We start from the raw sequence: 25,559 nt of genomic DNA on the forward strand, positions 1-25,559 counted from the left end.
ACTGACTGTAACACGTTTCAACCCCATGTTTCTTCCTCCTTGGAGCTTTGTTTGGTTGGGTTTATCCAGTTCTGTTCTATCTGGAAGTTAAGTTGTGCTCTAAAACTGCCTCTGTTGATCTGAATGCCTCAGTCTGTGGCAAACAGTGCTGGTTTGGGTTGTTTGTATCATTTTCCTTTGAAAATATGATCCAACGACTTCCTTTCTAAATAACGTGCTACTCTCTCGATGTGCAGACAGTGGGTTTTGTTAATAGGCCTTCATGGATCCATCCTTACATAGAACAGAATCACGGAATCATTAAGGCTGGAAAAGACCTCTAAAGATCACACAGGGCTTCATGAAAGTGGCCTAAAAATACAGTTAATGTAAAGCATGATTTGCTTGATGGAGAAGGGATTAACTGTGTATTGGTGTCCAACAGGAATCCTATCTAAAGAAGGTTTTGGTAGGGATTATCTGTGTGTTTGGATACCTCCCTGAAGCAGGTTTTTGCCCAGGAATGTTGACCTGAATGCAAGAACCAAATGTCCCATTTCCATCCTTGACAATGATAAGCATGTGCAGCGTTTCAGGGAGGCAGTGGATGAGCCATTTCCACCTCTGTTTGTCTCCAGATACTACTGAATCCAATTGAACCTTCTTAAACTTGCTTTTAAAAGCCCTCTTCCTCAGCTCACCTCCTGTGGCTGTTCCTCAGTTGTCTGGATGTCCTTTATATCTCTTTCTTCCAACCTTCTGAAAGCCTTTTGTCCACCGTGTCCTTGGTTGGCTGAATCCCTGAACCCTCTTCAGCTTCTTTCCCAAGTATTTTCTCTTTTTCAAGTACTCTGAAAAATGAGTCATGGTTATTTTAGGTCCATATAGGATCTCCAGCTTTATATAGATATTTTATGTCTCTCACCTTTGGGCTTCTCTCCACATCTTGTTTCTTTCTGGGGAAGGATCAGGCTGCAGTCCAACTTCCTACTTTTCTCTGGGTAAGCACCCAAGGGTTTTGAGAGTTATGGGTGTCACAGAGAGGTTTGATGAGGAGAATAAGACGGGAAGTGGGAGCTTATGTGGGTGTTCACCCCCATTCCTGCGCCCTTGTTTGGAAAAGGGAACACCGTCCTTTTCCATTTTCTCTCCAGAGCCCCTGGAGGGGCACCGGAGCGCTGTGGTCATTGCTCTTCCTTGGGGTTGTGGGAGATGATGATTTTCAGTGCTTGATTAACCTTTTATGAGCAGTGTTTTGCTAAATTCATGTGCTGTTCTCAATGTCAGGGACCTCTTAATTGCCACCGGGTGTCCGAGGATGGGCGAGCAGGGATGGCATTCCTAGACCTCCCCTGCCTCCTGAAATCCTGCTCAGCAGGGAGCCTGGGAAGCTGCTCAACAGCCACAGTGGGTGAGCACGCAACCTACAGCCTTTAAGGAAAGGAATTAGAAGTTTTAAGTCTAGAAGCTTGTATAGGAACAAAATGAAGTTGGTCTTTTTAAAGAATCTGTTTATTCAGAGAGGGGTTTGTTGCTGCACTGGTTTTTCCATAAGAGGAAAAGTTTAAAAGGGGTTGGAAATTTCATAGAATTGTGGAATCCTGGAATGGTCTGGGATGGGAGGGACCTTCGGGATCATCCCATTCCACCCCCTGCCACGGGCAGGGACACCTTCCACTAGCCCAGGTTGCTCCAAGCCCTGTCCAGGCTGGCCTTGGACACTTCCAGGGATGGGGCAGCCACAACTTCTCTGGGCAACCTGTGCCAGGGCCTCCCCACCCTCCCAGCCAAGAATTCCTTCCCAATATCCCATCTAATCCTACCCTCTGGCAGTAGGAAGCCATTCCCTGTGTCCTGTCCCTTCCAACCCAACCCCTTCTGGGATTCTGTGATCTTAAGGAATTAACATACCATGGCCTAATTCCTAAATAAATTGGTCCATTCGATCTTAAGCGGTTTGTGAGAGCTCCCATTCCCACAGGATCACCAGCTGCCAATCCCAGAGTGTGTTCCATCCGTCTCCTCTTTGCCTCACGGTGCCCAGACCTCTGGCAACGCTCGTGCTCCTGCTTTTAATGACAGCAATCCCCTTCCCTCCCAAGCAGGAGGACAAGGACTGGGTTTTGGCCTTCCTTCTCAGCAGCAGAGAGGTGCCTTTGCTCTCCCATTCCCTCTCCGTGGCTTTGGGAAGCCAACAGCATTTCCCTGTGGCCATAACTGCTTTTCTCCCCCCCCCCACTCTCTCAAACTGGCTGTTTCCCAGCTGGCACCGTCCCCACCTGCCCTTCAGCTCCCATCACATCATCCTGCCCACTCTGCCCCTGAATCCCTCTGGCTACGGGAGTGGCACCGCTGGGCTCTGACAGGAACTATAATGGGAAAACAATCCTTCCTTGGAGCATCCCAGCGAGCAGGAGATGTGATGGCTCCGGGAATTCCACTGTTTAACTCCTACCACTCCTGCTGTGGCTTTTCTTCTTGCTGAGGGAGAGGTCACCCCTTTGGAGGCTCCAGAGAGAGCCCTTTGGAGGCTCCAGAGGACCAGGAGGAGAGTCCCTCAAGCTCCCCTTTGCCTGTCTAGCCAGGTTGATTTCCTTTTCCTCATGGGGAGTTTTCCATGTATAATCTCAGGATGAGACTTTCTGGCTCCTGCTCCATCTCCCTCATATTTAATTCTCTCCTCTAAAGCATCATTTTCCCTTGGAGGAGGTTCAGAGTGAGGTGAGAGCGAAGCCTGTGGGAAATCCACGTGGGTTTGGCTCTTCAGAAGTGCAACTGGGCTTCCTTCAGCCTGCCCCTTTCTTCTGGGGATCTGGGAAGGTGGGGAGTTCCCTGGTCCAATGGATCAAAGAAGTTCAATTGCTGGATAAGGCTTGAAACAAGGAGACAGGTGAAATTACATTCCCAGGAATCCCAGAATCCCAGATTGGTTTGAGTTGGAAGGGCCCTTAAAGCTCAACCAGTTCCATGGCGGGGACACCTTCCAGTAGACTGGATTGCTCCAACCTGGCCTTGGACACTTGCAGGGATGGGGCAGCCACAGCTTCTCTGGGCCTCCTGAGCCTTTTAAGAAGAGATATACATTTATTTTTGTGGTTTTCTGCTGTTTGTTGTTTATTTAGATGCTTTTTTCTATGGAAACTTGTGGATTTGGGTTGCCTACCCCCAGCAAGCAAAGAAACCGTGGAAGCAAAGGCTTCCCGCAGTTGGGTGAAGTCTGAAGTAAGAAACAGTCCAAACCAGCTCTTTTGATTCCATTATCCTTAATTTCAAAAAAAGCTCTGGCACCATCCAAGGCACTCATTTGTTCGAGATGTCACTGATGAAAACAAGGAGACAGAGCGGGACGATGGTTGAAAAGGAGGTGGTAGAACTGGAGTGTCTCCCTTTGGAGCTTCCCTAATCCTGCACAGGCTCATCTCTTGGAGACATCTCTGTGGGAGCTGTCTGTGCCATCGAGGGTTTGTTCCTGCCCTTGAACTCCATGAAGGGAAGATCCAGATATTTATCCGTGAAAGTCTATCCAAACTCTGATGTCCTGCTCTGAGGCAAAAGGGGTTGGAACGAGATCCCTTTCCAAGCAAAACCATTCTGGTATCTCGTGAAAACACCGGAAAAGGTTGGTTTCTGTCTGTTGTGGAGGTAGTTTGGCGGGTTTTCTTTTTCTTCCGGTGAAGAGACATTTTTTTAATGCTTTAAATCTTAAGATGGAGACAGTTCTGCTCCTCGAGTTTCGGCTTCCTTATCGTCAGGAATAAGATCTGTGTGCAGGTTTCTAATACATGCTAATGAGATCTTTCCAGGGAAGGAATTAGGCTCCAAAAAAAGCCGGATTTAGAAATCCAGAATCTTATTATGTCTTCAGGTCTGGGTAGTAATCAGCAAAAAGTTTCTCAGTGATGAATGAGTGAGTGACATTTCAAGCTCCATCTGTTGCCTCCGGAGCGGCGCCTCACGACGTGTTTCCATGGCTGAAGGGATGATTCATTTTGGTTCCCATTCATGGGGCGGGAAATATTCCGGGAGCGGGGAATGACTCCAGCCCTTGCTGAAGTGCAGCATGTGTGGAGCTCGTAGGAAACCTCAGCTGCTGTTTGTGCTCCCACAAAGGATCCAGGCTGTCTTTGAGGTCACCCACGCTATCCAAGAATTCCCAGGGACTGACCTGCCTTTGAGGGATGGCTCTGGTGCTGCTGCAACCTGGTTTTCCTTACGGAACAATTGTCTGTCCCCGGAGTGAGGAAGCACCTCCCGGGGCAAATCGTGCTCCCACTTCTCCAGCTCGTTGTCCTTTGGATTATCTGGGCTGTGATGCTTAAGCTTGTTGAGTAATTCCAGCCCAAAACGCCCTCCCTGGGATCTGCTCCTGGAAAATGGGGTAGTAAAGGTAAGGATTCAGTAGAGCAGAAACTGTTTGTCCCTGCTGTCCCAGCCAGAAGTGGATGATCTGTGAGGTCCCTTCCAACCCAGAGCATTCCCTGATTCTGTGCTGGTCCCTCAGTTTGCCCTGGAACAGATCCAGGGAGGAACCTGTGCCTTCATCCTGCCCCACGGGATGCTTGGGATGTGCCACAGGGAATATTGGTGTCCTGGGGGATGCTCCAACCCCCTACTCCTGGACCAGTTTGGGGGTTCCTCTAGTCCAGTCTTGCCTAGGGAATGAGCTGAATAGCGATGGGAATGTGGGATTTTACCTCTCCCCTATTAATTTCTCCTTATATTTGGGGCATCTCCCACACTGTGGATAAAACCAGCTTGGCAGCTTCGTTCCGCTTTCCACACAAAATCCTTGCTTTTCTCCTGGCACTGCAGTCGGATCCTGCAGTAGCTCGGTGCTATTTATAGCTCTGATCTCACTGTCTCTCAGTGTTTCGGGGAGTTTTGGCATTTTGGGAAGTGGGAGCCCCTCTGGAAAAGGATCCCAGGGCTGCCCGGCTGACATTCCAGATCGCAATGCCTCCCACTACCAGGGGGATTGGTTTAATTCCCAAAAATTTAGTGCCACTCCACTGGCACAAATCCTCCTTCCAGAATAAACCACCTCAGACGCTCCCTTGGCTGCGCTCGGAGTGAGCAGGAGCTGCTTGCCTCCTTTTCCAGGCTGATTCCAAGGAAAATGAAGGTGATGGGTTATAGGAACGGTGTTCCGTGACTTTGAATTCCATGCTCCCAGCATGCCAAAATCATTCCTGGTGGCAGCAACTCGCTATTTAAAGGTTTCTCAAAATATAGGGAATTTTTTAAAAACCCCAAGCTGTTGCTGGACTCCAAGGACAGCCCTCAGGAATAAAGTCAGGGAATAAACACATGAGGTTTTTGCTTCTGCCCAGGGATGAAAGAGCTGAAAATAATCCTTGGAGGGGGAGATCCATGGACATTCCTCTACATCCTGCTGGGGGGGTCCATTAGGGTGGGTTGGGGCTGATTCCAGTGAAACATCCAAGAGTTTGGGATCCTGAGCACATCCTCTGGCTTTGGATTTATTTTTGGTCGGTGCTCCAAGGCTCTGTTAGCAGAGTGTGGCCTGAGGGCATGGCTGGAACACCAGGAATTGGAAAGGGAACTCATTAGCTGGGAATAAAGCCTCCGTCTAGAGAGGAGGGAGAAGCTGAGTCCATGGATTGTGGAAAACCCTGGCTGGGGAGGGTCCCCTCCCTGGTGGGATTTGGGAAGGCACCAGGCACTGGAGAGTTACTGTAGGAACTGGAATGCTCTTTTCTTGGGATTTTGGGAGCATGTCCTGGTGTGTCTGTCCTTTATATCCTCTTGGAGCTGCCAGGGGAGCGATTCCTCCTCCAGCCTTGACCAGAGTCTCATCCCTGGGGTTTTGCAGCAGGTTTGGGGAAGTTGGTGTGATCTCCCCCTGTTCCAAAGGGAATTGGTGAGGGAAGAGGAGCTGGGAAGGAGCTGTGCGTGTCCAGAGGGACTTGCTCTGTGCTAGAGGGAGGGAGGGCTCAGGGAAAGCGTTTCCTGCTCTTTCCCTTTGAAAGTGAGGTTGGATTTTAAATGGGAGAGGCAGTTTTTCTGTGCTGCTTAAATTTCAATTAAAAAAAAAAAAAAAGAGAGAGAGAAGGAAAAAAGTAATTTTGGAAACAGATTTTGATTTTAAAAATTCCAGGTTGAGGTTTAGTGAAGGTGTCCCTGCCCGTGGCAGGAGGAGTAGAACGAGATGGTCCTTAAGGTCCCTTCCAACCCAAACCATTCTGTGAATATTTGTAAAATTTTGAAATAACTTTGAAGTAATTTTTAAATATTTTTAAAATTCAGCTCAAGTTAAAGTAAAAAGATTGGCATTTAAATGTTCAGTTGAAGTAGCCCATGTCTGGCTCACACTGAATTTTTGGTTTCACTTTTTTGTTACATTTTAGTGTGTTTTGAGGACTCAATTCTATATTTTCATCCTTTAAAGACCGGCATGCAAAGACTGTATCAGTGAAGGGGAGGAAAATTCAGGTATTCCTGTTAATTCTATTGAAATGTGTATTCAGAGGTTTAGTTCCACCTTCCCCTTATCCCTTCCAGAGGGCTCAGAACTCTTGAAGAAGTGGAAGCGTGGAAGAAACTCCCCATATGAGTTCTCTGGTAACGTCTTTGTCTCCAGCCTTTATGGGAAATGTTTTTAATTTCTCCTCTGGAGCCAGGCTGGGAGAGCTGGGAGTGTCCAGCTGGAAAAGGGAAGGCTCCAGGGAGACCTTAGACCCCCTTCCAGGGGGCTCCAGCAGAGCTGGAGAGGGACTTGGGACAAGGGATGGAGGCAGAGGACAAGTAGGAATGGCTTCCCACTGCCAGAGAGCAGGGATAGGTGGGATATTGGGAAGGAACTCTTCCCTGGGAGGGTGGTAAGGCCCTGGCACAGATTTCCCAGACAGTGCTCCATCCCTGGAAGTGTCCAAGGCCAGGCTGGAGCAAGCTGGGCTAGTGGAAGGTGTCCCTGCCCCTGGCAGGGGGTGGGATGGGATGAGCTTTAAGGTCCTTCCAACCCAAACCATTCCAGGATTCCGTGATTAAACCCTTTTTGTCAGATGTGCGCCTCACTCACAGGTTGGAGATGATCAGTTTATTCCCATTTCACTGTATTTGGGATTTTCCCACTGTGTGTGTTCTGGCCAAGCTGTCAAATTTCCCATCTCCATCAGCAGTCTATGGGGACTGAGGTGCTTTAGGTCTTAATTAAGGTACAGCACCCAGGCAGCCTTTGATGTAGAGCCATGTTTGATTTGTCTGGGGAGGGAAACACCAGCAGAGTGTTTCTAACGTGGTATGAAAACCATCGTAACATGACCATGGAATCAAAATAATGGGGGAGAAAAATTTCCTTGTATGCCAAGGGTGGAAAAAAATAAATTAAACCATGAAATTCCTTCTGTTCCTACAGGGAAGGAAAAGGCAGGGAGAGCTCATGAGATAGTTTATTATTCATAGTCATGATCTGGTCTCCTAATTCATGGGGTTGGCATTTCTCATTCCATGAATATGGTCTTTATGCCTTTGCCCACGTCATGAATCCCATTGTCTCAGTGTGTTCCCAAGGCAGGACCTACAAAAGCAATTTTTGAGTCTTCCATGAAATGTTCCTTAGAACACAGGGGTTTTTTTGTCCTGGGGATGTGTCCATTGGGCAGAGTGGGTTGGATTGTGTCGGGAGGGCTCCGTGGCTGAGCTCCTGGCAGTGCAAACAGGGGCTTGTTTTGAGCCTGGAATAGTAAAAAGTCGGGAATGACGCAGCTCTGCCCAGGCTCTCAATGGGAATTGTGGTCACCATCCCTGCAGCTGCACCCTGTGCCCACAGTTTGGGGGGAATGAGTCCCTTTGGATGGGAAAGGGGGGGGTTGGGAAGTTTTCTCAGGACCAGCGTGGAGCAGTTCAGGCTCTTTTTAGGGAATAAAGCAGGAGGAATTGATCCCGAGGCACAAAGGGTGTTCCTTCTGCTGGAGATTGGATTTGATTTTAGGTGCTCGGGAGAGCTGGGGATGTTCACCTGGAGAAGAGAAGGCTCCAGGGAGAGCTGAGGGCCCCTTGCAGGGCCTAAAGGGGCTCCAGGAGAGCTGGAGAGGGACTTGGGACAAGGGATGGAGGGACAGGACAAGGGGGAATGGCTTCCCACTGCCAGAGGGCGGGGTTAGATGGGATATTGGGAAGGAATTGTTGGCTGTGAGGGTCGAGAGGGTCTGGGATGGAATTCCCAGAGAAGCTGTGGCTGCCCCTGTATCCCTGGAAGTGTCCAAGGCCAGGCTGGAGCAAGCTGGGCTAGTGGAAGGTGTCCCTGCCCATGGCAGGGGGTGGAACTGGATGGGCTTTAAGGTCCTTCCCAACCCAAACCATCCTGGGATTCTGTGTTGAAAATGCATTTCCAGCTTTTAGGAAACACAGTGTTTGGATTATAAAGGTGCAGGTAGGAAAACACAGGTGGATTTCCAGGAAAACTGTGTTTGGCATAAACAGTGTTGACAAATTCCAGGAGCTGCACTGGAGAGGAGCAGATTTCTGTGGAGAGTGGGAGCAGGTGGCTGCTCCCTCTGTGTCAGCAACACTGCCCCTTAGTCCAGGTGGATAAAAGGTGGGAGAGGTTGTGTCCAGGCCTCAGGAATCTTCAGCTGGACAGAGGAATGGTCAATGCATTTAAAAGTCTTGTGATTCCCAGAGGAATCAGCTGTTCGGTGTATGGACTCCCTGGGTTGGATCCTGTAGGATTCACTGTTAGGAGCTCTCCCAGAGCCTTGGAGGGTATAAAGCTGCATTAAATCACACTCAGGATGATATTCAGGGAGTTTTGGATCTCTGGGGTGTTTGCTTGTAAATTTGGGAGAGGGGCAGTGATAGGAGAGCTTTGCACTGGTGTCTTTATCCAGCACTTGCCTGGACATCATTTCCCCCTGGATCCCATCTGTCTCCCCATTTTCCTTATACTTCCAACATAGTAATGGGATTTTTGGTAGAAACTTGCCCCTCTTCCTTTCCCAGGACACAATGTGTATCCCTCAGTCCCTCTGCTGCTGGGACAGGTGCCATATGGATGTAGGGCTGGGACAGGGATGGCAGACTGGAGGAGTCCAGAACATCCCTTTGTCACTCTGGCAAACCTGGATCTAATGGGAAGTGCCTCTTCTCAGAGGAGAAGCTCTGGAAGTGACAGCCCATGGAATGAGGTGGCTCTGCAGGGTTGGTTTGGAGCTGTCAGGTCCCACTTGAGTGCAGGGAAAAGGGATGGAGTGTTTTTCCTGGGTCCTTTCCACAGGGATACTCCGTGGGCAGGAATGAGAAGGGGCTGACCATGGTACCAACCACGAGGAAAGCTCTGGGCATTCCCAAGGAGGGCTCAGGAATACACAGAATCCCAGAATGGTTTGGGTTGGAAGGGACCTTAAAGCCCATTCCATCCCATCCCCTGCCATGGGCAGGGACACCTTCCACTGGACCAGGTTGCTCCAACCTGGCCTTGGACACTTGCAGGGATGGGGCAGCCACAGCTTCTCTGGGCAACCTGGGCCAGGGCCTCCTCACCCTCCCAGCCAGGAATTTCTTCCCAATATCCCATCTAGCCCTGCCCTCTGGTAGTGGGAAGCCATTCCCCTTTGTCCTGTCTCTCCATCCCTTGTCCCCAGTCCCTCTCCAGCTCTCCTGGAGCCTCTTTAGGCTCTGGAAGGGGCTCTGAAGTCTCCACAGAGACCTCAAACATGCTGTTGAGGTGAATTTGAGTGGTTCTCTCCAGGTGCTCTCCCCAGAATCCCTGTGGTTCAGTGAACTGTGGAAGGAATCCCAGCTCTGGCCCTGCAGGGCAGAGAGGGGAGCAGGGAAAAGGGCACAGGAAGGAAAACAATAGGGAAGTGGAGGGGAGAGCTTGTGGGTTGAAAAATAGCAACAGTTCCAGTAATGTGACCTTTTGCAGAAAATGTTTCCAACAAAAAAAGAAAGTCTCCTCCTCCTCCTCCTCCTGGCTGGCACAGACTGGGAGCGGGGAGAGGGAACACTCAGCTCTGGCACTCAGACTGTGCCCCTGGAGCCCTCCTCTATGGTAGCATTTGGGAAAAACCCTGTTAAAACTCCTTCCCTGGGATTGATAGGACTGGTGTCCTGACTGAGGGGATGAAAGAAACCCCACCTTTTTTTTTTCCAGTTTTATTGGAGCTCAGTGTTTTTGAAGGATGGGCGGCTGTTCTCCTGCAGCTCCTGTTCACTGGGAACCCTCAGCAGTCATTGAGGGATTGCCCCAGGGAGAGAAGCAGGAAATGTGGCAAATAGGAATCCTGGGAAATGCAGGACTGTCATCTGGGGGGAATTCAGAAAGTTTTTAGTCATTCATGGCATCACAGTAATATTTGTTTTAAACAGAAACCAGCTGACTTCAGTCACTGCAAAGGTGTCTGTCAGAGGTGTCTATTGCTGCCCTTTTTTACAACAAGCCTCTTCCTTCTTCCCCTCGGCTTTGGGGAGACCCTCCTGCAGTGCTACCTTCAGGAAGGACATGGAACTGCTGGAGCAAGTCCAGAGGAGGCCACGGAGATGCTCTGAGGGCTGGAGCCCCTCTGCTCTGGAGCCAGGCTGGGAGAGCTGGGGGGGTTCCCCTGGAGAAGGGATAGGTCCAGGGAGAGCTGAGAGCCCCTTGCAGGGCCTAAAGGGGCTCCAGGAGAGCTGGAGAGGGACTGGGGACAAGGGATGGAGGGACTGGACAAGAGGGAATGGCTTCCCACTGCCAGAGGGCGGGGTTAGATGGGATATTGGGAAGGAGTTCTTAGCTGTGAGGGTGGGGAGGGTCTGGGATGGAATTCCCAGAGAAGCTGTGGCTGCCCCTGTATCCCTGGAAGCGTCCAAGACCAGGTTGGAGCAACCAGGGATCACGGAAGGTGTCCCTGCTCATGACAGGAGGTGGCACTGGTTGGTGTTTGAGATGCTCCCCAAGCCAGGCCTGGCTGGGGTTTCTGACCCAGCACACAGGGGGTTCTGCAGAAGTTTCTTGAAGTGAGAGCCTCGTGTTCCATCCCCTCATCCGCCATCAGTCAGGATGAATCCTCTCTGGGAAGTGTTAGGTTAACCTTAATCCTCCCTGTTTCAGGTGATGCTGGATGGGCAGGAGTGAGTGATGAGCAGGAAGGGTCACCCACGTGTTGAAACCCTTTGCTTTTAGCAAACATGTGTTTATAGGAGGCGGTGGCTGGAGGAAAACTTCTTGATCCCTAAATTCCTGCAGTGCTTTGTTGCCAGAGTTTAACGGTGCTGCTCTTGACTCAGTCCAAGGTTCTGGATGCAGCATGGGAATTAGATTCCTGTGGGATCCCTGTGGCGTACACTCACCTCTCCTCTTGTGTTGTAGTTGATGTGACCACAGCACTGCCCTTGCAAGTTGCCCCGAGTTCAGTGCCGATGGATCTGCGCCTGGACCACCAGTTCTCCATGCCGGTGACGGAGCCCACGCTGCGGGAGCAGCAGCTGCAGCAGGAGCTGCTGGCGCTGAAGCAGAAGCAGCAGATCCAGAGGCAGATCCTGATCGCGGAGTTCCAGCGGCAGCACGAGCAGCTCTCCCGGCAGCACGAGGCCCAGCTGCACGAGCACATCAAAGTAAGTGACGGGCACCTGCCTCGGGATCGTGGAATCCTGGAATCGGGAAGGTTGGAAAATAGCTCCATGGTCATCTGGTCCGACCATTCCCGCAGCACTGCCAGTTCCACACTGAAGCCTCTCCCCACATGCCACGTCCACGTGGATTTGGAACATCTCCAGGGATGGGGACTCTGCCACTGCCCTGGGCAGCTGTGCCAGGGCCTGACCACCCTTTCTGTGAAAACATTTTCCCTGATATCCAATTTAAACCCCTCTGGCACAGCTGGAGGCCGTTTCCTCTCCTCCCGTCCCTTGTTCCCTGGGAGCAGAGCCCGACCCCCCCCCCCCGGCTCCCCCCTCCTGTCAGGGAGTTGCAGAGCCAGAAGGTCCCCCCTGAGCCTCCTTTTCTCCAGGCTGAGCCCCCCCAGCTCCCTCAGCTGCTCCTGCTGCTCCAGCACTAAAATTGCACCAGCCGGGAAGTTCCAGTACAATTCAACCCACCAGGAGGTTCCCTGTTACTGTTGTCACATATTTGGGAGCAGAGTGGCACATGAAGAGACACTGATCTCTGTGGGGACAGTGACAGGACCCCAGGGAATGGCCTGGAGCTGTGTCAGGGGAGTTTTTGGTGGATCTCACAAAAAGGTTCTTCCCCCAGAGGGTGGTTGGCACTGAACAGGCTCCCCAGGGTTTGGTCACGGCTCCAAGGCTGCCAGAGCTCCAGGAGGGTTTGGACAACACCCTCAGGGACAGGGTGGGATTGTTGGGGTGTCCTGGGCAGGGCCAGGAGCTGGACTGGTGACCCTTGTGGGTCCCTTCCCATTCTGGATACTCCATGATTCTCTAAACTGCTCGTTGGATGTTTGGCATCAGCACAAGGTGCAGCCCAAATGCCTGGCCCTCATTCCCTGCAGGAACAGGGAATACAGGGGCAGTGGGTGCAGGTAGCTCTGCACACTCCCAGGTTTTCCAGAATTAGGCTTTGCCCTGTGTGGGACAGGGAGGGAACAGGCCCAGGATCAGCTGGAAGTCCAGTTTGGAAGATGGCTGTTGCACAGTGCAAACATTAGACATTATATAAATATTTCCCAGTGCTGGCCCATTGCTATGGCAACGGGAGCTTTTGGAATTGCTAATAGGCTCCTCCTGCAAAGGGGGATTAGTACTGCACATGGTAAATAGCCTTAATGTAATATTAAAAAGCAACCTCGATTCAACCTTATATAACTTGCATTTCAATACAAAATGCATGTCAGAGTGGGGAAGGTGGGATTAAAAGTTAATGGGGTGTTATTTACAGACTTTTCAGGGCAGAGAGTTTGGGTTTGTAAGAGCTGCTCCTGTCTGAGGTTTGATTAAGAGCAAACCCTGTCCTTAGTGGGTCCTTGTCAGGACAGAGGTGCTTGGGTGTAAATACGTTTATAGATGCACTCCTAGAGGCATAGTATGTGTATCTGGGTGTACACACACATATAATAATAGAATAGAATAATAATAGAATTATTCTGTATCCACCCTTTTTTCTATGTGCACAGTTGTCCATGCACCATTCCTGCTCCGTGGCTCACGCGGTGCACTCGAGGGGAAAGGATTAGGGAACTTCTGTGACAAATATTTCCATTATTTCCTTGCAATTCCATGTGCCTTTAATTATTTATCGTTTAAAAATAAGAAAGGCTCGTTCCCAGTACATGGAGAGGCTCAGAGCACTGGTGATGGGAACATATTTGCTCTCACTTATGTGAAAGCTTTGATTCAGGTCAAACGAAGGACCTGGGATGTGACTTTGAGGAGCCACATTTTGATGCAGGCCATGAGGTAATGAATTTCTTCCTCTCATGCGGATGCTTGGCTGGATGAGAAACTTAAAATAGGGATGATTTAAGCCTGGACTAAAGGATGGCCTGCAAAGTGATCTCCAGTGGTTTGGTGTGACTGGAATTGCCTTAAAAATCAAACAGCACCTTATTGAAATAAACCCTGTGACACCTCACAAAGAAAAGAACCCCCAAACCCGACACCAAGTGTTCCTGTGATGCATCTTCCTTGGGAAAACATCCCTCTTGCCTTTGGATCCGTAAGTCAGCCCACACTGAGATGAATTTTAGATCTCAGAAACTGGCACCTGTGTTTGTTCCAGTGGCTGTAGGTGCAGGGAAGAGATGATTTTGTCCAGAGAACTACAATATATAGCTTTTTCTTTGGACTTTGAGCTGTCTGGCTCCTTTAGGGCTTAGGAAGGAAGCAGGGGGGATATTAAAGCAAATAAACCCCATTTTATCCTCTGTCAGTGAAGCACTGGGGCTTGAGCTGTGGAATTTGGGATAGCAATAGTCCTGAATGAAGATGCAGAGCTCTTGGGGAGCTCCGAGTCTTCAGTGTCTGCCATTCAGAAGGAATTGTGGTTTGGGGTTGTTTTATTCCTTTTATTGCCCTGATGTTGGTGGAAAGAGAGGAACTGGTTGGATTCAGTGGGAAGAAGGGGGGACATCTCTGCTTCCCACCCCCCAGACAAAGCCCGAGCGTAAGAAACGTCTTAAAGTCTTCTCAAGTAAGTGAAATTTGGCTTGGAAAGTGCTGGCATGCCTTGCTTGTTTTTCTATTCCAGTAGATAACTTTTTCCTATTAAGAACTGAAATTCTGGCGTTTCCCAGAACTTGGTTGGGTTCCATAATCATCTGGCCATGAGGAGGAGAAGCCGGTGGGATGATGGCCTGAGCATGTGATCCCTTCCCTGGGCTGTCCCAGTCCTTGCTCTTACAGATGTTGTGTTCTGGCCTTCGCACAGAGGGGCCAAATTCTCCCAGGTGCTGCAGTTTGGAGAGGGCCAGGCTGTGAAGGAAAAAATATTTGTGGAAGGGCTCTACAACGGCCAGTGGGCTCACTGAATGGTGAGAAAACGTGGGCGTGGAGAGCTGGGACAAGGGGGAATGGCTTTAAACTGAGAAAGAGCAGGTTTTGATTGGATGTTGGGAAGAAGTTCTTTGCTGTGAGGTGGGATGGGGCTTGGAGCAGCCTGGGCTAGTGGAAGGTGTCCCCTGCCTGTGTTGGAACAAGATGGGCTTTAAAGTCCCTTCCAGCCTTAAACCACAACCCTTCTGTGGTCCTGTGATGATCCTGTGAAAACCTTGACGTGTTTAGGGAAAATAAGCTGAGCCTTTGGAAGGCTCCCCACCATCCAGAGCAGGGAAGGTGTCTCACAGCTCCAGCTCAGCTTTGCAGATTCCCGAGGCTGGACATCAGAACGCGGCACCGGAGAGGCCGCCGGAGCCGGGCAGCACTGGGGCAGAGGTTCCTCTCTCCTGTAACCACTTCCCAAGATGGATTTTCCATCCCAACGTGCCTCAGCAGATGTGTGACAATATTTATGGCCTTGCAGTCTGCCTTCCTGAACAAACCCAAGGGCGGAATCGGGAGCCTGGAATAAGGCCGTGGAAAGCCTCTCCGCAGGTCCCCCTGTGAGCTTTGCCTGACCTTTGGTTGTGAAGGGATGGCAGGGAATTTTTTCCTTTCTGAGTCACTCATTCCCAGCCAAGATCAGCTGGAAGTTACCGAAAGCTTTTCCGTTTGCCTTCTGGTCAAGGGACCGGAGGGGGATGATGGGAGCGGGGCAGGATCGGTGCCTTGGCAGGGCCAGAGGCTCCTGAGGTGGTGTGAGCTCAGTGGAGAAGGGAAGGACGTCGTGGGGAGTGTGGTTCGTGTGCTCTGTCCCAGCCTGGAGCAGGGCTCTTCCCAGCTCCGACTGTTTTATGGCTACACCCGGAAACTCCTCCGGGCTGCTGACGCACACGGGCAGGAGCACACGTGGGACACACCAGAGTGGCCTGGCGGTGGTGGGACAGCCCAGCTGAGCCTCTGGGCCTGCAATTCTGACCTGGAGACGTGCAATCCTTCTCCTAGTTTTCCTGTCATCTGAGAAAAGATGTTATGTGCCTCAGCAGAGAGGGAGTTTTCCCATGGAAGTCCACGTGGAAGCAGCAAGAGGGAAAGGAGCTTTGTAAGGATGTTCGGTCTGAAGCGATCCTGGAATTGTTCTCTTTCCATGGACACAAGTGATTTCCTGCTTGGAGTGAGGGTGGTAACACATCAGAGGTGTTGGCCTCTTGTTCAGAGGTGAAGCTCTGACCATTCCTTTGGTTCCAGAGGGTAAAAGTCTTTCAGGGAATCTTCCATCAGCTTTTGCTGCGCTGTAAAGAAATGAAATTTTTTCCCCAAAGGTGTCTCAACTTGACAGTTGTCATGTGGATCCTGAAGGGAGAAACTGCTCTTTGCTTCCATGTGGAGCCACCTGCCCTTGGAATGGCCTGCAGGATATTCCTGGAGGTGTCCAAGGCCAGGTTGGACAGGGCTTGGAGCAACCTGGGCTAGCGGAAGGTGTCCCTCCCTGTGGCAAGGGGTGGAATGGGATGAACTTTAGGGTCCTTTCCAACCCATTCCATGATTCTGTCACAGCTCATTGGGCCCAAATCACATCATCTTTTAGTTGCTGTTGGTGTAGCTCTGACGGTGCATAGAACTTCTCTTCGGGGCCTCTCCATGTTCATTCCCACTCAACAGGAAAAAATGGGCATGTTCCAGTCCTGCTGAGGGGCTTGGTGTCATCTGCTGATCCCTTGGAGCTGTGCTGGGTTCACCTTCCCTGTGTCCCCAGGCCAGGGACACCTTGATTCCTGCAAAGCATCTGCTTCCCTTGGACTCTGGAAGGCCAAACTTACCTCTCACTCTCCCATATCTCAGCTCCTATTCCTGGCTGTGTCTGCTCCCTCTGTGGGTCCCAGCTCCCATTCCTGCCTGTGTCTGCTCCCTCTGTGGGTCCCAGCTCCAATTCTTGGCTGTGTCTGCTCCCTCTGTGGGTCCCAGCTCCCATTCCTGCCTGTGTCTGCTCCCTCTGTGGGTCCCAGCTCCCATTCCTGCCTGTGTCTGCTCCCTCTGTGGGTCCCAGCTCCCATTCCTGCCTGTGTCTGCTCCCTCTGTGGGACTCTCTGCTCATTTTGGTGCCGCTCTTCCATGGGGTGCTTGTTCCTCACAGCCTGCGCCGTTTTCTGGAGGAACTTAAAAAGCCTGGAGATACCAGGTGTCCTCCTCTGTCTGGATTCCGAGATGACAGGATTATTCATCTTAGGGAGCTGCAGCTGGGTACAGCCAGTGGTAAAAAACCAGACTGAACATTTTGTGCCTCGTTACGACTTCAGTGCGCTCAAACGCTCTCCTGCTGTTTCCAGAGGCTTCTGTTCCCCCTCAGTGACCTTTTCCTGGTGCACAGAGCCCACTCCAAGACTTAGACCTGGATCCCTCAAAACTCCACGTCTGAGGGAAGTAACCCTGGGGAAAGCTTTGGGAAGACCAGTTTGCTCTCTTTGAAGGGGCTCGGTGGGGACTTCCCTCAGCTTCAGAGTCAGGAACTTTTCCAAGGATAAATCTGCACGGAGACGGGTGGGTTTTATCAACAAATCCATGGAGCAGCTTGGACACCTTTGGCTGAAGAAGTCCTGGGATAATTCAGGCATCTTCCTCCCATCCAGCCACTGTTGGTGGAGCTGGAGTGCTCAGCCAGGGAAGTTGGTCTGCACTGGTCCTTACAGACCTACTGAAAATCGGGAAAAACAAGGTTTCCTTTGGGTGTCTTCATGTTTTCTTGGCTGGAGGGAGCAGAATTTTCCCTATTTTTCTGGAGTAAGACCTGTGTGGGGCAATTCAGTTTGAAATTTCAAAGTAAACAGCGGCAGAAGGGACATTTTGCAGTTCCCACACCTGAATATTCAACTCCAGTTTTATCTGATTTTTGAACTGATAATTGTCAGAGAACACACAGAGATTCAGGGCAGGAGTGAGGAAATCCCCAAGTGGATCCTGCTGTTTTTAGCAGAACATTCCCGTTCCAACTGCTCTGCTCCCTGAACCCCAAAGCAGTTCCCAGAGGACGTAACTGCTCCTCCAAGGACTGAGGTTGGATCTCTTATTTAGCATTAAACATCTGGGGCTCCTCCTTTAAGGAATTTCTATGGTTCTTTGGCTTCCAGGGAATTATTTAAATCCGGTTCTTTGATTTACTTGTTGCCATCCATGATGGGATAGGTGTTTCCTGCTCCTGACTCCCTCCCCCCCAGTAAGAACCATGGAAAGCCCAGCAGAGGCAAACACAAAGGAGTTTTCCTCACCTTTAAAGGGGAAAATGGGAGAAGGAACTGAATGTGCTGGATCCTGCAAATGGAAAGGCTCTTGGATACTCTACTACTGAGAAAGGCTGGAGAGGGAGTCAGGATGCAAAAGGTACTTCCAGAAGCATTCTCAGTGCTGTACTTGTGCAGGTATTTCAGCCTTTCAGGAGAGGTGAGGGAAGGAAACCGGGATATAACATAATACATCCATAACAAGCTGCCGAGGTAAGAACGTGGGATCTTATCACCCGGGGCCAGAGAGGAGGGAACACAACCGGCATTCCCGCTCCTGGAGACATCTGAGCCTCGTAAACTCGAGCACCAGACGTTCCCAGTGGGATGTGTCTGCCCAAGATCAGCCTCCTGCCCGGGAAGCTGCCGGCTGGGCCGGATCGTGTCCCTGCGGAGCTGCCCGGGATGCTCCTGGCAGATTCCGGCTGTCTCTGCCTGGTGGCGGGAACGGGGCACGCTGGGTGTGCATCCAGGAGAAGGGATGATGGGTGCTCATTCCTTCAGATCTCTGTGTCTTGGCTTCTGCTGGAAACCACAATGTTTTCCCCCTCCCCGTCTCCCAGTACAGCCGATTAATCCTGACTGGCCTCCGGTGCTCCAGGAGAAATCCCAAACACGCCGCGCCAGAGCCAAGGGAGCGAGTCCTGAAACTGGAGCTGCAGCCTGAGACTTCAGTAAACAGGATGGGGAGAACATGAGGCAGAGAGTCCAGCCAGCACTGAGATCCCTCTGGAATAACCCAACCCAGAGTTATCCCAGAAATCCAGTGCCATCTGTGCTTTGCTCCCACCTACAGCTGGTGATTTTTCGGGGTGTTTGTTCTGGGCGAGTTCTTTCTTCGTCATCACCCACGATCTTACTTCATTTTTACAGACCCTGAGCTCCAGATCATTTTAAATACCTGATTTAACCCTCACAAACTGTAGAATTCAAAACAGGGGGCAGCTGATTTGCCTTAAATCAAGGAATTTGCACCCAAAGCAGTACCTGGCTCCTGATGGAAGAGTGAGGGGGGGCAAGAAGGACCTCCGTGCTTGGCTACTCCTTTAGCAAATTGAGGAGTGGTTGTGGAGGTCTCCAGGAAATGCATTCCCCCTAGGAAATGGGATTTGGTGTCAGCCCCCCTCAGTTCCTGGAGCGCTGCCGTTCTACTGGTGTTGAAACAACTAAAGGTGTTGTGACAACTAAAGGGAACAGTTTTAGCTGCACTTCCCTGAAAAAGAGGTTTCTTTGTGCAGTGGGAGGTGACAAAGCCCTCACTGAGAAGGTGTCAGTCCCCATTCCAGGTAGGCACGCTGGAGGACTGGAGACAATTGAGGAATGTGAAGGCAAAATCCACTGGAGCGCTGACAGTTGATAAATACCTGGAAATGCTCTCCATGCCCCTTCGTGCCTTTATTAATATTCATATATGCTAAAGGAGCAGCAGCAACACTGACTGCAGGTACAGTTGAACATTTGTGCAGTTTTCCTGAACAGTGGAAGCAGTGACATTAAACATATGCAGGAATCCCCATAGTTATAAATATTTACAAATATTGATTTTGGCAAGAGCACCTAATTCAGATGTTGTGAGCTCCCTAATGCAGGGTTTGTGTCTGTCACCGTGGGCTCCTCAGGCGGAGTCTCAGATCCGGGGGCTTCCCTCAGTGTCTCACTTGGTAATGCAACTTAAATATTTGGGAAGTAAGAGTTGGGGAATAAACCCAGCACTGTGTGACGGGCACAGGGGTGGGAATGGTCACTGCCTGCTCGGATTTGCCTCAGTTGCTTTAACTCGATCACAAATGGATGTTTTCCTGAAGTTTCAGTGCGTGGGACAACTTCTTGTATCACAGAATATTCTGAGCTGGAAGGGACCCTCAAGGATCATTGAGTCCAACCCCTGGCCCTGTCCAGGACACCCTAACAATCCCACCCTGTCCCTGAGGGCGTTGTCCAAACGCTTCCTGAGCTCTGGACACTTCCCTGGGGAGCCTGTTCAGTGCCCGACCACCCTCTGGGGGAAGAACCTTTCCCTACTTATGCAATCTAAATATATCAGAGCGCCTGAGAAGTGTGGAGAAACATTCCTGCCCTGAGAAGACACCTGGGTGGGTTTTCTTTACTCATTTTCCCAGACACCAACAGTGATTTCCTTTCATTTTCCGTGGAGACATCACTTCATTCTTTTCTTTTTTTTTTTTTTTTTCCAACTTGGAATCAAATAGGAAAAAACTCTCCTAAGAATAAGCTTCGTAGAAACCAGGGTCAAAACGAGCAGGGACAATACATCCCTAATGAAACTTCCCTAAACCATCCAGCTCCAAATTGGGCTTTTCATTCCCATTTCGCTCCAGATGTCAGTGAAAGCACAGCTCCTTCTAAAGCAGCCTAATGTATGTAAACCCTCGCAGGAAGCAGAGCCTGCAAAGCCAAGGAGACTGCAGATGGAGAGAAAAGGCTCCTGATTTCAGAAAAATAACAAAACCTGTTTTACCATATTGTGCATTAAATATTGTTCATTTGCATACTTTCCATGGCGAGGTTCTGGGAGCCCACCATGTGGTGGACTTGTTGGAAGTCGGGAAAGATCCTCTTTTTCCAAATGGAGATGTGTTAGTAGAAGCTGCTGCTTAATTAGAAAACAAAAATAACTAGGGTTATTTTCTTTTTTAATTCTCTATTTTTTTCCTCCTCCTCCTTTTGTAGGTTTTTATCGCCCGGATTTTGGGTTGTTTGCGTGAAATTCCACCGGATCGGGAAGGGAAGCTTAGGTGCAATCGCTGCAAAGAACTGGATCCCGGTGTTTTACAACAGTCTGCCTGCTTGGAACAGGCGTAGCAGGGATTCCTCCGTGGAAAATTTCCAGCAGATAGCCAGGCAGATTGGAAATACCTCTTGGATGATTTTTTTTTTTTGCATCTTTATATAGAATAGTGGAGTTTTTGGTGTATCTTTAGAGCATCCGCAGCTGAAGTGTCGGGTGGTCCGAATGTACAATGCCACAAATTAATGAGGGAAACACAGAAAGGCACTCACAAGAATCATCAACTCCTGGTCCTGCTCAGGACACCCCAAGAATTACAATTAAAGGAATTAAAATGTGCTCAAGGAGAAGGAAAAATCAGTGTCCGTGGGGTGGGAGCCTTTTGTGCAGGGTTTGGAGAAGGATGGACTGAGATATTCTTGGAGAGAGGAGGTTCCCTGTCTCAATAGCTGTGGCAGGGGTTGGAATGAGATGATTTTAAGGTCCCTTCCAACCCAGAATGTTCTGGGGTTCCATGATTCTGTGATTCTGATCCCTTTCCACGTTGGGATTTGGTGATCCCGGAGCAGTGGGTGGTATCCGAGCACAGGCTCCCATTAAGTGCAGCCTTGGGGAAGGCTCATCCCTCCCTGGAGCAGGCAGGGGTTTGGAGCTGGAGGTTGCCAGCTCCAAATCAATCTGTTACTTTATAAGCTGCCAACATAAAGAGTGTGGGGCGGGCGGTGGGAGCTGGAGTGCTCCGGCATTCCGGGGGGTTTGCAGGAGCCAGAGCAGCCCACACAGCTGGCTCCAGCGTGGATCGTGCTGGACAGGGTGCAAATAAAATTGGGAGGTGGTAAATCATAGTTTCAGGGGGGTTCCTTAAAGAAGAAGGAATTTTTAGCCCCAGGGAGATCCATTTCCACCCCCCGGAGCTGCTGGGATGTGTCACTTGTCACCTGCTCTTCCTGATGTGCTCCTGTCAGGACACGGGGTGTTCTCTTGCACAGACCACCCCAGGGCACAGCAGATCGAACTGCCACCTTCAATCCCTAGGGGAATTCCCTCTGGACCTAAAAAGGATCCCCTGGCTGGGGACCCCAAATTTCCAGGAGGTTGATGAGTCCATTTCCAGGTGCCGAGACTTGGAGACCCAAGGGGAAACTTGGGCTGGAGCAGGAGCCTTTGGTGCTTCCAGCCTTGAACATCCCATTTGATGGAAGCTTTGCAAAGCCTGACCTTAATTAGGCATCAGGTCTCTTGATTATTCTGTGAATGTGGGTGAGTCGAGAGGGTAAATCCTTCCTGGAGAGATTATTGGAGGAATTATTTTTCTATACATTGAAGCAATTCTTTTATAATTAATCACAGAATCCCAGGGTGATTTGGGTTGGAAAGGACCTTAAAGCCCATCTCATTCCAACCCTTTGCCATGGACAGGGACACTTTCTATTAGACCAGATTGCCCCAAGTGTCCCTTGGACACTTTCAGGGATGGGGCAGCCGCAATTCCTACAATTTCTCTGGACAACAGCTAATACTGAAGGTGGTTTTAATTAAAGCAGACAGGGGAGAGAATATGAAGGCCCAGGCACCAGCCTCATCCTTTGGCAGCAGCAAAGGGGTTGGGGAAGCCCCTGTTTGGGCAGAAGCTTCTTGTTGTGTCCTCAGACAAGGTTCTTCCTGACCAGGATGCTCCTTCTCGTTCCCATGGATTAAAGCCCTGGATAAAAGCCTCTGGCTTAGCCCTGGGAAGGCTGAGGGTGTTAATTTGCTCTTTCTCCCCTCTTCCCTTCTCCGCAGCAGCAGCAGGAGATGTTGGCCATGAAGCACCAGCAGGAGCTGTTGGAGCACCAGAGGAAGCTGGAGCAGCACCGGCAGGAGCAGGAGCTGGAGAAGCAGCACCGGGAGCAGAAACTTCAGCAGCTGAAAAACAAGGAGAAAGGAAAAGAGAGTAAGTGGCCAAAGCTCCCTTGTTTGGGTGGTGACAGGGAGAGCAGGAGAGTGGGAGCCAGAAAGGCTCTTTCTAAACCTGGAGGAACCTCTTTGAGTTCCTGGGCTGCACAGGGAACTGTTGGGAGGGATTGAGGGGAAGAGAGAAATGTGTTTCTCTGCTTTATCTCCAGTTTTGTCTCACTAAATGCCTTTTTAGCGTTTTTCAAAAGGAAGCCTGGCCTCTCTTCCCTTGATTTAACATTTTTTGAAGTATTTTTGGCAGCATTCCTAATGCAGGCAGAATATTAAGCCCATAAAACACCAGATGCACCCTGCATTGCTTCTCTCTTTCACTCCTCTGAATCCCACTCCTTTTAAGACGTTGTCGAGTCCTCAGTTCTTCCCTTTAAAGTGTTTCCATTCAGCAGGAGCTTCTTTCAGGAGGTTGCAGATTGTGGGGGCCCTTCCCACGTGTCATTATGCACTTGATGAGATCATTATGGCCTCACAATTTCCCTTATCAGAGACACTTTGGGCTGCTTGTTCTGGTTTCTTTTAGGAGTGAAAGGGAGGAACAAAGCCTCGCCAAGTTGTGCCCTCCACTCCCTGGGTCTTCCTTTCACAGGGAATAAAGGAGCTCCTGGTGGAAGAAGTGGTGGAAGGGGGTACCAGGAGGTGGGATTCTGTCTGGGAAGCAAGAATAAGATAGAACTCCAAGAAGAACTTTTCTAATAGGAAAGTCTGTGAGAGTAAAAAAAAAGAAAAATGACCTGAATGTTGACTCTGCTGCTCCCTGCGTGTGAATGTGGCATTCTTGGAACCATCAAGGTTGGAAAAGGCCTCCAAGGTCATCAAGTGCTACCATTCCCCCAGCACTGCCAAAGCCACCATTAACCCATGTCCCCAAGTGGCACATCCATATGTATTTTGGACACTTCCAGGGACTCCAACACTGCCCTGGGTACTTTCCAATGCTTGACCACTCTTATCAGTGGTGAAATTTTTCCTGATATCCAACCGGAGTTTCTGTAAAGTGGGATCAAAGAGCCTTTTGGATGCAACACAGAGGTGCAGAGGAAAAATGAAAGAGATTTTGGGGATGTTAAGCTGAAGCTCCTGTTCCCATGGCTACGGTTTTATTTTTAAATTACTTTTTAGTTAAGAAGTACTGTGGTGTAGAATCATTAGAGCACCTCAGCTCTTGAGGACACTCAAGTTATTTTTCGCACATCGGAAAATTTGGAGCAATGCAGCTAAAATTGTCCTAATCCAAAATATGGAGAATGTGGGATAGAGGTGGAGTTTCTTCTCCCTCCTTGTTAACACCTCTGCTCTGGAGCCAGGGTGGGAGAGCTGGGGGGGTTCACCTGGAGAAGAGAAGGCTCCAGGGAGAGCTGAGAGCCCCTTGCAGGGCCTAAAGGGGCTCCAGGAGAGCTGGAGAGGGACTGGGAACAAGGGATGGAGGGACTGGACAAGGGAGAATGTCTTCCCAGTGCCAGAGGGCAGGCTTGGATGGGATAAGGAATTGTTGGCTGTGAGGGTGGGGAGGCCCTGACACAGGTTGCCCAGAGAAGCTGTGGCTGCCCCTGGATCCCTGAAAGTGTTCCAGGTCAGGTTGGAGCAAGCTGGGCTAGTGGAAGGTGTCCCTGCCCATGGCAGGGGATGGAACTGGATGATCCTTAGGATTCCTCCCATCCCAAACCCTTCTATGGTATCTGGGGCCTTTCAACCTCCAGTTGAAAGGGAAACCTACCAGGGGAGCTCTTGTAACCCTCCCCATCCTAAACCGTTCAGCTTCAAGTCTTCCAGAGAACAGGTTTATCCCAAACTGACAGGACACAGCCACACTGGATTGTTTTAAAGACGGATTAAAGAAGACACTTTTTGCAGAGAGAAGGTCTTGAAGCATGAATTTGTCACCTCATCTGGTCTTGCTGCTCAGGAATTTATCTCCGGCTCCTCAGCTGAACTTTCCCCCAAACCTGTGTTTGGAGAGCGAGTGTGAAATGCAGGGCTCCAAAAAGGGGAATTTTTACGCTTTTGAGCACTCTTTCAAAGTTTGAACAATATTTCACCCTCAGGCTCTGCCTGATAAGAAATGCTGCAGTTTCCTCCTCTCGAGGAGAGACCACGAATTGTTCCCCCTGTGTGTCAAATGTCACCACGTATTCAAGGAGGGTCCGGGAGCCGAAAATACCACGGGGTGATCTTTGAGTTTTTATTCCCAGTAGAGCAGACAGTTTTCATGGCCTTTTCATTCCCTCCTTGCCCAGATATTTTCCTTTGGAACTCCTGCTTTACACCCCGGTGTAGATGAAACATCATTTTCCGCATGTCCTGGTGCCAGAGTTTGGATGCACCGCTCCGGCAGGAACTGTGCCTGGGAGTCTGGGCTGTCAACCCAATGAGCAGTTGGATCCATCAGGGCAGGAAAACAGCCTGGTCTCCGTTGTGGAGAGGAATCATGATGAGAAATGGCACAGCTGACATTTTAACTCTGCAAAAATCACTGAGTTTCTTCGTGAAATGTTGGGGTTTCTGTTTGAAGCAGGAGGTTGGACCCTGGGAATTGAATTGGAATTAGCGTGCACAGGGACTTTGGGACAAAGAGGTCTCTCTTTGCAGGAGTTTTCAAGACAAAATCTACATGTGAGACATTGGGCTCGTTCCCCTCCTGCTTCCAGATGTGACTTTTAACAACTGGAGTTTCCACAAGACCCATTTTCTCCAATACCTTTGATTCAAAGAGAGCTGGAACACCTCGGACAAGTGTTTTATTCCAAGTGTCTTCTATACAAGTGTAAAATCCTTGAAATAAAGTGAAATTAAAGCTCTGATTACATCCTTATTTTCAAACATAACTTGTGATTCTATGCAAAGCTAAAGAGTAAAAAAAAAAAAAAAAAGGAGAGCTCCTTACTGGAGACACTTTGTTCTTTTCCCTTTGAAAGCAAAGTTCTTCTTTTGGACTCGAAATCAAAGATTTAACTCTGAATCTTTGGAGAAATTTCAAATTCTTCCCAGGATGGGAATTGATTAAAAACCCTTGATTGTATTTTATTTTATTTTCCTTTTTTCTTGCAGGTGCAGTGGCAAGCACAGAAGTGAAGATGAAATTGCAGGAATTTGTCTTAAATAAGAAGAAGGCCTTGGCCCACCGGAATCTCAATCACTGCATCTCCAGTGACCCTCGCTTCTGGTACGGGTAAGTG

At 49.9% G+C, this 25,559-nt stretch overlaps 1 protein-coding gene across 6 annotated transcripts in view; it reads left to right on the forward strand.

The window, feature by feature from the left end:
- The window catches only part of HDAC4 (histone deacetylase 4), a 223,999-nt gene that overhangs the window by 93,426 nt on the left and 105,014 nt on the right, over positions 1-25,559 (forward strand). For all 6 annotated transcript variants that reach the window (XM_032692521.1, XM_032692522.1, XM_032692524.1 and 3 more), the window contains 3 exons: positions 11,288-11,532; positions 22,216-22,366; positions 25,432-25,552. In XM_032692521.1, coding sequence (XP_032548412.1) covers positions 11,288-11,532; positions 22,216-22,366; positions 25,432-25,552 — 517 coding nt within the window. The remainder of the gene's footprint in view (positions 1-11,287; positions 11,533-22,215; positions 22,367-25,431; positions 25,553-25,559) is intronic.

The sequence above is a fragment of the Chiroxiphia lanceolata genome, chromosome 7 (assembly GCF_009829145.1).
Source record: "Chiroxiphia lanceolata isolate bChiLan1 chromosome 7, bChiLan1.pri, whole genome shotgun sequence".
NCBI lineage: Eukaryota > Metazoa > Chordata > Aves > Passeriformes > Pipridae > Chiroxiphia > Chiroxiphia lanceolata.